Source organism: Cinclus cinclus, chromosome 9 (genome assembly GCF_963662255.1).
Source record: "Cinclus cinclus chromosome 9, bCinCin1.1, whole genome shotgun sequence".
NCBI lineage: Eukaryota > Metazoa > Chordata > Aves > Passeriformes > Cinclidae > Cinclus > Cinclus cinclus.
Window position 1 is genome coordinate 23,058,203 of NC_085054.1, and position 12,271 is coordinate 23,070,473.

Genomic DNA, 12,271 nt, shown 5'->3' on the forward strand with positions numbered 1-12,271 from the left:
TTTGTAGCGACAAATAAATTGTTCATTTGAATTACACACAGGTTTATGAGGCAAGGAATGCAGAGACTTGTTCTGGACTCCTTAAGGTTTGTAGCAAAATGAATTCTCCAGAGTAGGAAAGAATCAGATGAGAGTTCCTTGCTGGTGACTGGGGATGGTATTTATCAGATGTGATTATAGACGCTGTCCAAAGCTGAGAAGTCTTCATTCACACTGAGATGCTGTTTAGTGGGTGTTCATGAATTTGGAAGTTTAATTGGTACAGTTAGTGTGGGGAAAAGCCATAATGAAAGGGAGAGCTGGTAAAACTCTGTGACCGTGTTTCCCTCATCTGGGAAGGTTGTTGCCCCAAAGCTGCAGGTGGGAACTCCTGTTGGAGCCAAGCCTGGCTGCTGCAGGGCTCCCACCGTGTTCCACCGGCACCGGCAGGAGTGGCTGCGGGCTGGGCACGTGAACAGGCTCCAGCCTGGTGGATCCTGGCTAAATTTAACTCTGGCTGCATTCCACGGGTGAGATCAAGGCTGTGCAATGACACAAGAGCAGAGCTTAGCACAAGAGCCTGGATGTGGGTAAGAATGGTTTGAGGGAAGAGTGAGGACTTGTGTGGGAAAGGATTATGGTGCAGGGCAGGAGGGTTAGGTAAGAGTGCATGGGAGCAGTTCTCTGGGTTGGGAAGGAGTAGATGTTCTCAGGAATGTGGAGGGGACAGCATGGACTCAGTTGGCATCTGAGGGAGCAGCACTGACACTGAGGGAGTTAAAAGACAGGGGAGTTCATGACAGGGGAGTCTGGCTCTGACAGGACTTGGCCACTGCTCCTATGGGAGTCCCTCGGGCACGGTGACTCCACTGCTCCTGAGCTCACCTCTGGCTGTCTGAAATGTGTTGGTTCTCCCCTGACAACCTCCTAAAACAGTCAAAGGGCATGAGAAACAAACTGCAGTCTTGCATTGTTCATGGTGTTTAGGGGACCATTATGTCACTAATTTTAGAGGGAAACTTTTTGCTGTATTTGAGAAACAGGTTTTATAATAGTTCACTTACTGGTATAAAACCAGAGATTTTGAGGTGATTGCACACAAAGCTACTCTATCAAAATACACAGGAAGTTATGAAACTAAGCCTTGATGACAGGTCTGCAAACTTTGCCTTGATATATTGTACTGTAAATATTTCCCTTTTTTGTGGATCTGGAAAATCTGGTCTGTCTTATAAATTTTTGGCTTTTGTTTTTTCTTGGTATGAATCAAATCAAGACTTGAAACAAGCTTTTACAGTAAAGAAGAATGTGGAGGGAAAGAATGTGAAGAATGGGGAAGGAAAAAGCACTGTGGATGAGACATGACTTAAAAATATAGAGACAGTATAAAATTTATACATCTGAAAAACTGGAATATTTTCTTACCTGTATGGAGTAGGATACTTCAAATTCATTTTGCAATAGCACTCAGGGATTGGAAGTGTGTAAATTCTAAAATGTCCATGGTCCTTTCTATGCCTTCTCTGTACTTTCTGATTTACTGATAAATAATTTTGTTGTGTGGTCACATGGCACACTTGTGGAATCAGAATATGTAAAAAATTTTTTTGGTTGTTACTTCATTATTTTGCAGGCAACATAGTATTGAACAGTTCTCCTACAGGTATTGTTTGAAATAATCTGTGCAGTGACTGCTTTTTACTTTTTGACAGGAGAAGATTCAGATCCAGTTGTCACAGTCCTTTGAAAAAGAAGAAAAACCTGCAAAAGATGAATCAGAAAAGGAAAAATCCAGTGATAAACTGTCCAGAAAAATGTTATCAAGAGGTTTGCTATCTCTCCTTGTGCTATTACTTTTTTTTTTAATTATTTTTTTTTGCAAATGAAGCAAATAGATCAGAGAAGGAACAGGAGAAGGAATTGGTCCCTGAGGAAAGCGTGCTTTAGAGACTTCATCAAACACTGCAGCAAATGCTTTTCCTTTCTGTCCTGATGTGCAGAGCAGCATTAAGAAACAGCTGTGTTGTCTCAGTTGTGTCCAAGTGTTCTTTAAGGTGACTTTGAGTCAGTGGATGCTCCTGTCTTGTTCCTGAACTTTGTTGTTACAGGACTTGTGAAACTGAAGTGAGAGTGGCACAGCTCCCTTTGTATTATTTCTGATCCTCATTCAACAGGTTGTCAGTATTCTCCTTTGTTTATTTTACTTCTGATAGTATCTAGAATTTTTCTGTAAAGTCTGGGAGTAAGGGCAGAACTGAGTAAATAAAAAGGACAAGTATTATGTTTTCACTTAAATATTCTTGCATTCTGGATTCAAATTACAGTCTATGTGCTGAAAATCTTTGGGGTTTAATCTGAAAGAGAACTGTGAAATCAGTGACATGAACTAGTTTTTGTCCATGCTGCCAAATGCCTCCTACAGGTAGAAGACTATACATTTAAGTTGGCAAATAATTTTACAGCTCTTGCTTTAAATATCCAGAATGTTTACCTACATATTGTAGATCAGACAGAATATAGGAAATACCTGTAGAGCTGGAATTCTTTTTGGGACAAATGGCACTTGTCCATCTCATGTCCCACAATTCCATAAGGCCTTCCTTGTGTGGAATTTCAGTGCAGCTTGTCCCAGATGGCAACCAGGTATTTGTGAGACAAAAACCACTGGCATGAAGAACTTAACTGGCGTTTATAAATCTGTCTTTAAAGTGATGTCTTAAATACCACCCCCAAATACCCAACAGGTAATGGTGGGGGGTTGAGACCAAAGTGACAAAATGCCTGTGGTAGAGGTGGCTGTTCTGAATTCAACCACTCTCTCCTCTGAAGGTTAATTACTTCCCAATATAGGATGTGCCAAAATAGAAAATTAGGGAATTTTAGTGTCAGTTCTAGTAATTATAACTAAATCATTGCTCACTTGCAAATTAGAAAAATTGAAGCAAATAATTATTGAATATTGATGTTTTTACCAGGGATAGCCTTTTTTTGCCTTCTGTTCAGAATCAAAAGTAATTCCAAACCATAAATGCTCAGACTTGCTTGGTTTCATTTAAACTCAGGGAAGCTGGAAGAGCTGGGATCTGGGCATAAGTTTGACTTGTGCCTAACTAAGTTGAGACTAGGCTAACACATAAGTAGTTCTTTGAGTAAGTAGTTCTAGTTCTAAAATTACTGTTCCAACACCTGTTGGTTTGAATCCTAGTACCTGGAACCTGAAGGTGCTCATGTAAGGGAAGATCTGGGGTTAAATAATTTCTTTCAGGAACAGATTTTAGGGGCTGATATGTAACTGAATACTTCCTTTCACTGACTTCAGAAAGGAGGGGGAAGGTTGAGACTTCTTTTTGAAAACATCTAAACATGATGTGTGAACAAAGCCCAACAGAACAAGGACTTTTAGTAATGCAAAGCACCACCTTGGGAAAGGTTAAACTGTTACATTCTGAATTACAAAATTCCTTTGGGCAACATCCAGTAGTTGAGTAGATGGGCTGCTGCTGCTCAACATGTTGCTCAGAGCACAGATGCTGCTCCACTCACACTGCAGTGTGGGATAGGGAGAAAATGTGGCAGGGTGATGGAAATCGGGTCTCTCAAGGTTTTTACCTGCTTCACAACATACAGCCAGTTGTTAGTGGTATTACTGAAACTTCTGTATTACCCTTGAATTAGGGGATAGTGGGTGGTAGTGGGTTTTCTGTTTAGTTTTTGACTTGTGGACCTTTTTCCTGGAAACCAGAAGCATTTAATTATGGCAGTAATGTACTTAATGGTTATGTAGTATCAATTCACATACAGTATGTTCAGCAATAATTGGAAAACAGCTTCTTCAGAGTGTAATTTTGCTCTCTTTCCCCTCACCCTTAGATTCCAGCCAGGAGTATACAGATTCCACTGGTATAGATCTTCATGAATTTTTAGTAAATACATTAAAAAACAATCCCAGGTAAGAATCAATAATGTCAACTTCCTTTATGTCTTTCTATCTTGTTGTTGCCTGAGGTGTCACACTACCTGTTTTTTTGTTTGTGTTTTTTTCTTTTTTCCCCCCTTATATGTCTAACCCTCCATGTCAGTTATTCAGGGTGAGATTCTGTTGCACAGACTGTGTAAAACATCACTGTAATTGGTTTGCTTTTTGAGTAGAGGTTCAGGACATTGGTTTAAATGCTTTTAATATGCAAATTATGTATTCAGTCTGTGTGCAATTCTCTCCCTGAAGGGGCTTCAGTACATTGTCTGTAAACCTTGTACTGTCTTAGCACCTGCTTGTCAGAGACCAAACTGCCTTCTCTGACTCTCATCTGTCTTGCACTGAATTTATTGATAAAGGCATTTTTTTAAGCTGTACCATAACTATAACTGTAGTTAGAGATTTTCATTCTGCACACCAGAAACCAAATCTGACCTACTCTGAGTCCATCATTCGTTAGCAACAGAACTGCTGGTTCTGTTGCTCTGAGGTTTGCAGTCTGTCCCAGTCTTGCTTGTTCTTTCCTTCACTGGGGTTTTGTGCTGGCTTTGTGGCTGTAGTACAAGGCAAGAAATTAACTTGGTGCAATTATGCTCTGCCACAAAAGCTGTTTCACTGTTATTTGTTATTCATGTTATAGGTAGGATTTCCAATGTGATGATTTATTTGGATTCCATTTTATTTAGCAAAGATGTGACATGAACCATAATATGGCCAAAGACACAGTCCTATAGAGTAAAATTAGAAAGCACAGACCTCTGTGAGAATCTTAGTAAGTGGCTCCTGTTTAAAGCCATGAAGCATCCCAGTAGAAATAAGGAATCATAAGTGAAGATCTCCAGGTGTTTCCATGCACAATGACTGGGAAGCTTAGTTACCTGATGTGCACAGATTATGAACTCTGCATCATTGAATTTTGTTGCATGTTAATAGTTAATTAGAACCAGTGCAAGCAGTTTCAAGAACAGTGTTCATTTCTACCACCTTGAGTTTTAGCTTTTTTGTATGTCTAATGTGTCAGCACGTTGCCACATGTGCCAGCTTTAAGCCCTTGGTGGTTGGTGATGCGCCCCATCAATTTCTTAGTGATCCCTTGATGTGCTTCCCAATCCAAGGGCCAACTGAGGCCTCTGCACATCTCCCTGCCCACACCAACCAACAAGGAACAACCTCAGCACTGCTTTCCCTCCTGGAGCCTGTCTTCTCCATGACTGCACTGACTGCTGAGCCTCCTGGGCAGGGACTTCTTGGAGGATCTGTCTACTCTGACATCTGAGAGCAAAACAGCATGTTTTACTAGACAAGCTCAATACAAAATAGCAAAAAAAGGATACTTTGTCCTAAAAATTTTGCGTTTGACACCTGCTGGTCCTGTTTCCAGTCTGCCATCATCCCTTGATCACAGCTCTGAGCTGTGTATTCTTAAGATGAATACAACTGCAGTTCTTGGAGTGTCTCATATGTGAGTTGCTGTGTTTTTATTTTCAGGGACAGAATGATGCTGCTGAAATTAGAACAGGAAATTTTAGATTTCATTGGTAATAATGAGTAAGTACTGTACTCTCATAGGAAAAAAGAATTCAAGAGTGTTCCTGTTTATTTAATAAAGCTACTATTCCTTTCTTCCAGAGTACCAAGAAAAAAGTTTCCCCCAATGACATCTTACCATAGAATGCTGTTGCACAGGGTAGCTGCTTACTTTGGATTAGAGCACAACGTGGACCAGAGTGGGAAGTCAGTCATAGTAAATAAAACTAGCAATACAAGAATGTAAGTGTCAAAGCCTTGAAAAACTCTTTTGATGTGTAGCTCTAATGCCTGGGATGTGAGAGGCTATAGCAGGTGAGGTTTGTCTCCTCACTGGGAGCAGGCATCAAGGAGAGGTAGTTGAAAGCTCTTTACTGTTCATGTTCTTGCTGTTTCATGTTTGAATTCTTTTGGGGAAAGAAGGTTATTATCTCTAACCTTAGAATTTTTATTACTTTTCTGGCAGAGATGCATTGCTAATTTTGTTTCTGTGAAATAAGAATTTATAGCAACTGTTTATTTGTTCAAAGATTTACACCAGTGAAGTGTACAAAGTGCGTTTTCTGTTTCTTCTGGATAGCAGAGCCAGCTCTTATCTTAGATTGGGGTCATTTCTGATTTGGTGAAGGGAAGGGACTTGCACAACTGTGGCTTTTGTGTTGTAAAATTCTACTGGGAAAATTCAGCAGTTGAAGTTCTTCTGTTGGAATAATGTTGCTTACAGATCTCTCATGGCCTTACAAATAAATATAGCAGGGAAGACAGACACCAGTGGAAATGTCAACCAGGTTAACAAGCCATGGTGTTCTGCTTTACTGTGAGGGCTGGGGAGTTCTTGGAGAAACCCCCAGGAAAATCCATATTGCCAAGAAGGCAGCACTGGGGCCACAGCAACTCTGAAACCTGTGTGGAATTGAGGTTTTCATTCAAGGGACCCAGCTGTTCTCTCCATCCTCTGCACTTGCTCTGTCTGCTCATTCTCTCCCAAAACCACAAAGGTCTAATGTGTTGACGTATTTATGTCACCTAGTTTCTAGTTTTAACTTAGAGCATTTGCCCAACACTGTTTTTTTTGTTGATCTTGAACATGAAAACAGGAGTTTACAGCGCCTGCATCCTAATCTGTGTCTAGGTACACTCTTTATAGCTTTGGGAGAAAAAAATCTAATTATACACCCTATTTTAGAGTCAGTAGGACTGAAATGATATGCCACACTGAAAATTTACTTAAGTAAACAGTTTCTCCTCAGAAGTTTAGAAATATACATAGGGCCTAAATGTATGCGGAATACTTGTATTATTTATGTATGTGTTTTTGCTTTGGCTGTACAATCTATATCTAAATTGACCTAGAAAGCCAAACATTTCAAATCTGTTGCTTTTGCATCTACCAGCATCTCTAGACTGAAGCTCCAGTCTAGCATTTCAACTGTGGAATAAGACTTAATAAAAGATTATTTCATTTTTATCCCTTTAAATTTTTTTAGACCATATTTAAATAGCTCGTGACCTCTGGAAGCCCCTGTAGATGTAGTTACTAATTAGCAGGCATTTCATCTAACCTGCAGACATAAAGATTCTTGATGTTTTCAATATTCTTATTTTAAATCGCTTTGGATATAAAATAAGAATTTAGAAGGAAAACCTTGGAGATCTGCTCCATGTGGAATAAAGCCAAACTTACCTTTTCCTCATAGGCAGGTTCGCGGCTCCCTCGCCGAGCAGGGATGTTGCTGACATCAACCACCCAGTGCACACTGGCACGTCTCAGTGGAGTGGGAGTTGGTGATTGCAGGGCAGTAAATTCAGAGACCTTTAAAAGAAAGAGGTAAGACAGTCTAAAGGTTCTCTGAAATGCCTGCTAATTATGGTTGGGCATCCAGTACCCAATAGGCAGGGCTGGCTGTTTCATAGAAAAAGCTCCCCTGACTCCATCCAGAAGTCCTAGGTAATGATAAATAACAATAGAGAAGAGCATACATTTGTTCTGTCCTCTATTAGTTCAATATTTCCTGATTGTCTGAGCTCTTCTCTTACGATAGCAGTAGTTTTATTATTCAGGTATTTGGTATCTCTTTAATAATAAGGATTTGCAAAATACCACTTTTTCTTTCACAAAGTAGATAAAATACCAAAGCAATATTTATAATCTGTTGCTTCACTCTCCCTCTATGACTGTGTAAAGCTCTTGCTTGCCTGCATTATACTGTTCTTCTCTTACTCATTTCTACTTAATTTTGTTTTAGAAGTTTCTAAGTTTCAGTGCTTTCTCCTCTACATTCTTTCTTCTGTTTTCCCTTGAAATGAACTTTGAGGTATTGTGGCTCTAGCAGGAAACACCTGTCTTTACTTCCGTGCATGCCCAATATCCATTGCATGGCACCAGTTGGGATTCAAAAGCACTTCTGATTCCCCAAGGGCATGTGGTTTGCTTCCCATGTTAATTGGGAGTTGCAGCAGAAGCTTTGAAGGAGGAAGAGGTTTTTAAAGGATGGTTTGTTATGCCTCAGGACAGGACTTGTCAGGGGTGCATCTCATCTTTTCCGTTGCCCAGACAGCCAAAATCTATTATTTCAGTTACAATATTAAGTGTATTCTAAATTACTCTTGAATATATTCCAGATTCCAATATGTTGTTCCACTGTGTGTACAGTGTGTTTACAAAACCATGAATGTTTTCTTTGTAACAACTTTTCTCAGACCTGACCAAAAATTTTGTGAGCATATAAAGGATGAGAAGAGCGATGACTTCCAGAAGCGGTACATCCTTAAGAGAGATAACTCTAGTTTAGATAAAGATGACAACCAGGTAAAGAACACGTGGCTTATTCCTTCCACTTGCTATGTTTGACTTACTTGACTTACTTGCATTTTTATTGTTTTCCTGTGTAAGTTGACGCTGTACCACTTAATTTAGATGAGAATACGATTAAAAGATGACAGAAGAAGTAAATCCATAGAAGAACGTGAAGAAGAATATCAGAGAGCTAGAGAAAGGATATTTGCACAAGATGTACGTATCAAAACCAATCTGGCACTGTTCTCTATGAACCTTTCACATGCATACATGCACAGGTGTCTTTCCAGGAAATTTTGCTTCTGAATGACACAAGAGAGTGTGGCCTGAGTGAGTTTAAAGTGATATTGCAGTTACTAAGAAATCTTATTTTCTCTAATTGCTGCTGTATGAAACTCAAAGAACCAACCTGAGAATTATTGAGAAGTGTTCTGTAGCATTACCATGTGCAATATGTTTCCCCCTTTGCATTGTTTTGCCCCTCACTGCAATTTAAGTTACAGAGTTTTGGTACTGCAATTATTTCAGTTGCTCAGAGCAATAATTAGAAGAAAAATTAAAAAAAACACCAACAAAAAAAAAAAAACCCACTCTGTTCCTGCTTGTATCTATAGCAACCACATTATGAGTAAAATGATTTGAGGTTCCATATGTGAAATTCCTGTCAGAGATCTCAGTCTGTTCTCCTGCCTGGAGATGCCCTGCAGGACAACATTATAGGCTACAATTCAATTGCAAGTAGTGATTATATTGAGTAAAACAGAACAAATATGTCTTTAAAAATGTGTTGCTTTAATAATCCACTTGACATTTATCTATAACTCATGCACACACAAAACCAGATTCTGAAGAGAGTAATGAGCTCTTGAGAGGCTAATTTTTTTTTTGTTCACCTTAGTTACAAACAAAAAAAAATGGACTTTTGGATATAAAATTACATTTTCCTTTTGCATCTTAATTTACCATGTATTACATCCTTAGAAGCTTTGTGCCAGATGTTGTGAGTCACAGTTAAGGACAACAATTTGAGTCAGGAGCAGCGTTTTTGTTCTGTTCCATGTGCTCTGTAGCATACCCAGACTGGTACCCAGGGCACTGAGCAGTTATTGCAGCAGCAGTGGCCTCTCCTCCTCCACCCTTCCCAGCAGAAGACAAGGCAGCTCAGGTGCTGTGACAGCCCTGGGAATTACACACCAGCTACAAGTGTCAGAAGGCACCAAAGGCCCAAGAGAAGAACTGTAACTTCAGAAAAAAAGTCTTAATAGAAACCTACAGAGCAGCATTGTAACAATCCTCATGCTGACTTTGATTTCCTGCACATGGGCCTTTTTATACGGTCTTGTTTTCTCATGGAAATTATTCACCAACAGGTAAAGTTTTTCAGGCAGCTTAATATAGAGGGTGCTGTAAAAGTCTGTGTATAATGCAGAAGACTCCAGATTGCTCTGTGTTTTGTAGTACGGGTTCTTGATGCCATTCGTATTAATTTCTGCACTTCTTTGCCCCTCAGTCCCTGTGCTCCCAAGAGAATTATTTCACTGATAAAAGGTAAGAAAACTTGCTGTTTAATTCTGCTTTGTCTTCCTATTTTCTTAATAAATATTAAGCTATCTTATTAAAATGTCAACAGAATCCAGGAGGAAGAAACTAATAGTACACAACAAAGACGACAGATACTTAGGTATTTGATGCTTTCTTTTAAAAAAAACAAAACCCAAAGTATTTTGCATGCATTTACCTCTTCTTTTTATTTTTTTTTGTTTGTTTGTTGCGGTTTTTTTGCTCTTTTCTCTTATTTTGCAAGCGCTGCTTGTGCTAAAAGTTGAGTTTGTAACTTGCAGAATCAATAAGGAGGCATCGGGGAGATCGGCCAACAGCCACCAGAGCAGCACGGAGACGGAGCCGCGGCCCTGGAGCAGCACGGACTCGGACAGCTCCCTGCGCAACCTGAAGCCCGCGGTCACCAAGGCCAGCAGCTTCAGCGGCATCTCGGTGCTGAGCCGCGGGGACAGCTCTGGCAGCAGCAAGAGCACGGGCAGGCTGTCCAAGACAGGTACAGCAGCCTCGGGGCAGGCTCTGGGCGCTGAGCTGGGTGGGCGTGGCAGGTGTGGAGCTCCGTGCATCCCATTCCCTCGGGATACGTGACAAATGGGGTGAATGCTTCGGCCTTTGGAAGGAGAATTTTCAAGTGCATTGTAGATGGCTTGAAGCTCAATGCTTTCCGTGTCATGCGAAGGGTTTGAACGTATTTTTTACCTTGGAGTTCGGCTCTTCGGTTCTAGTGGGGCAAAGCTGCATTGCACGGTCCTAGGAAACTGTGCAGTGCTATCCTTCTAGCTCAGATACAACAGCATTAAAGCCTATGAATTGGCAGTTATTTTTATTGTGTTCACTTTCTTTTGTTACATTAAAATGAATATGGCTAAAATGCTTACTTAATTTTTAGATGCTGAGAATTGAGGTCAGTGAAACATAGTTTCATTTTAAGATTCAAAAATGTTGGGAAAAAATACTCCTAAGAGTCAGGGTTTCAAAGGGTGTTAACTTGCAATTAATGTGAAAACAAAATCTCAGAAAATATGGGAATGAATCTTCTGTGGGTCAAAAATGAAATTCAGTAAATATTTGTATTTCAAATTCCAACATAATTTGGTCCAGTTGCTAATCTGTGGAGAATTTTGATGCTTGTAATATATGGGCGGGTTACTGGTGGCTGCTTCAGAATTTGAAGCAGAACTGTAAAAAAGCAGAATTAATTGCTTGCCTTATTAATACTGGCTTTGATCTTATTTATAAAACTGGATTTTAATGAGGATTTCTTTTCAAATTTTTTGCTTTTCCTTAGATCACCACTACCTTTTAGGTAAATGGCCACACTGCTATCTTAATGCAGTTAAACAATAACAAATTCTGTTTGTCTGTTATATACTTGTATAAAAAGACCCAAAACATTTCAAGCTACTTCTGCTGTGAAATTGTGCCATCATTCAGAGTTATTCCATTTAGCATTGTAGTGATACTATTTGGCACAGCTTGAAAAGAAACTGCCATCTGACAATAAAATACATTCTTAGAAATCTTAGTTGGCTAAATTTCAAGAACATAAATGGATTTTTAAAATTTTTGCTGGACAGTTTATTTTGGCATTCTGAGAGTCTGGACATTCCAGGTTTGGAATGCCCACCTTGATGGCCGTTGCTTCACGCAGTTCCAGGTTGTGGTGATTTGGCACATGTTGAGCTTGGGTTTGTTCACATTGTTCAGGGATGTAATTGGCTCTGGTTATAATGGCTTCAGCCTCATTTCTCTGCATAATCTAGAAGTGAACACATTTGGAAATGAATCCAAGTAACTCTGCTCAGGCAGTGATGGTTTTACAGAGCTGGGATGTGCTTTCTCACCCAGTTTACAGTTAATAGCTTTGATTTCACTTGATTCAGCAATTAAAAAGGCCAGTGCTTCAAGCTATGCTTTCTTTGTAAACACAAATTGAAGAGTTTCAACTAGCAACTTTTATAAGGGATTGCAAAGTAACTTCAAGCAGTACATAAATTCCATCAGAGCAGTTTTTGAGTCTTGCTTTTTTTTCTAGATTGTATAAAGGCTGCTAATGAGCAGTTCGTAAATTTAAACAACTATATTATGTTTCCAAGTACTGCAAGTATCATACATTACTTATTAAGTCTTTGCTAAACTGTGCACCTAAAGCTCCAGGTATCAAGTGACCTGGGAACAGCAGTTCCACAAACCTCTCCATACTGGACTTTTGGAATATTTCTTTTAGCTGCCTTGGCATTCAGGAAGCTCAGGGTCGTGGTTCTCCACTGCCTTGCAAGGTTTATAGTAATTCATATCTGTAAAATGAGTATTGATTGCAATTGGCTATTTCATACTCCTCTAAAATTTGAATTGTTGCATAAAGCCAGGCTAAAGCTGCCATCTTACCCTCATTTCATTTTTTCTAGCTGTATTTTTTGATTTCAGCCTGCAGA

At 39.6% G+C, this 12,271-nt stretch overlaps 1 protein-coding gene across 2 annotated transcripts in view; it reads left to right on the plus strand.

The window, feature by feature from the left end:
• Positions 1-12,271, plus strand: part of R3HDM1 (R3H domain containing 1) — a 49,792-nt gene that overhangs the window by 12,766 nt on the left and 24,755 nt on the right. For both annotated transcript variants that reach the window (XM_062498092.1, XM_062498091.1), the window contains 9 exons: positions 1,692-1,806; positions 3,850-3,928; positions 5,444-5,503; positions 5,585-5,725; positions 8,183-8,291; positions 8,400-8,495; positions 9,790-9,827; positions 9,910-9,960; positions 10,121-10,332. In XM_062498092.1, coding sequence (XP_062354076.1) covers positions 1,692-1,806; positions 3,850-3,928; positions 5,444-5,503; positions 5,585-5,725; positions 8,183-8,291; positions 8,400-8,495; positions 9,790-9,827; positions 9,910-9,960; positions 10,121-10,332 — 901 coding nt within the window. The remainder of the gene's footprint in view (positions 1-1,691; positions 1,807-3,849; positions 3,929-5,443; positions 5,504-5,584; positions 5,726-8,182; positions 8,292-8,399; positions 8,496-9,789; positions 9,828-9,909; positions 9,961-10,120; positions 10,333-12,271) is intronic.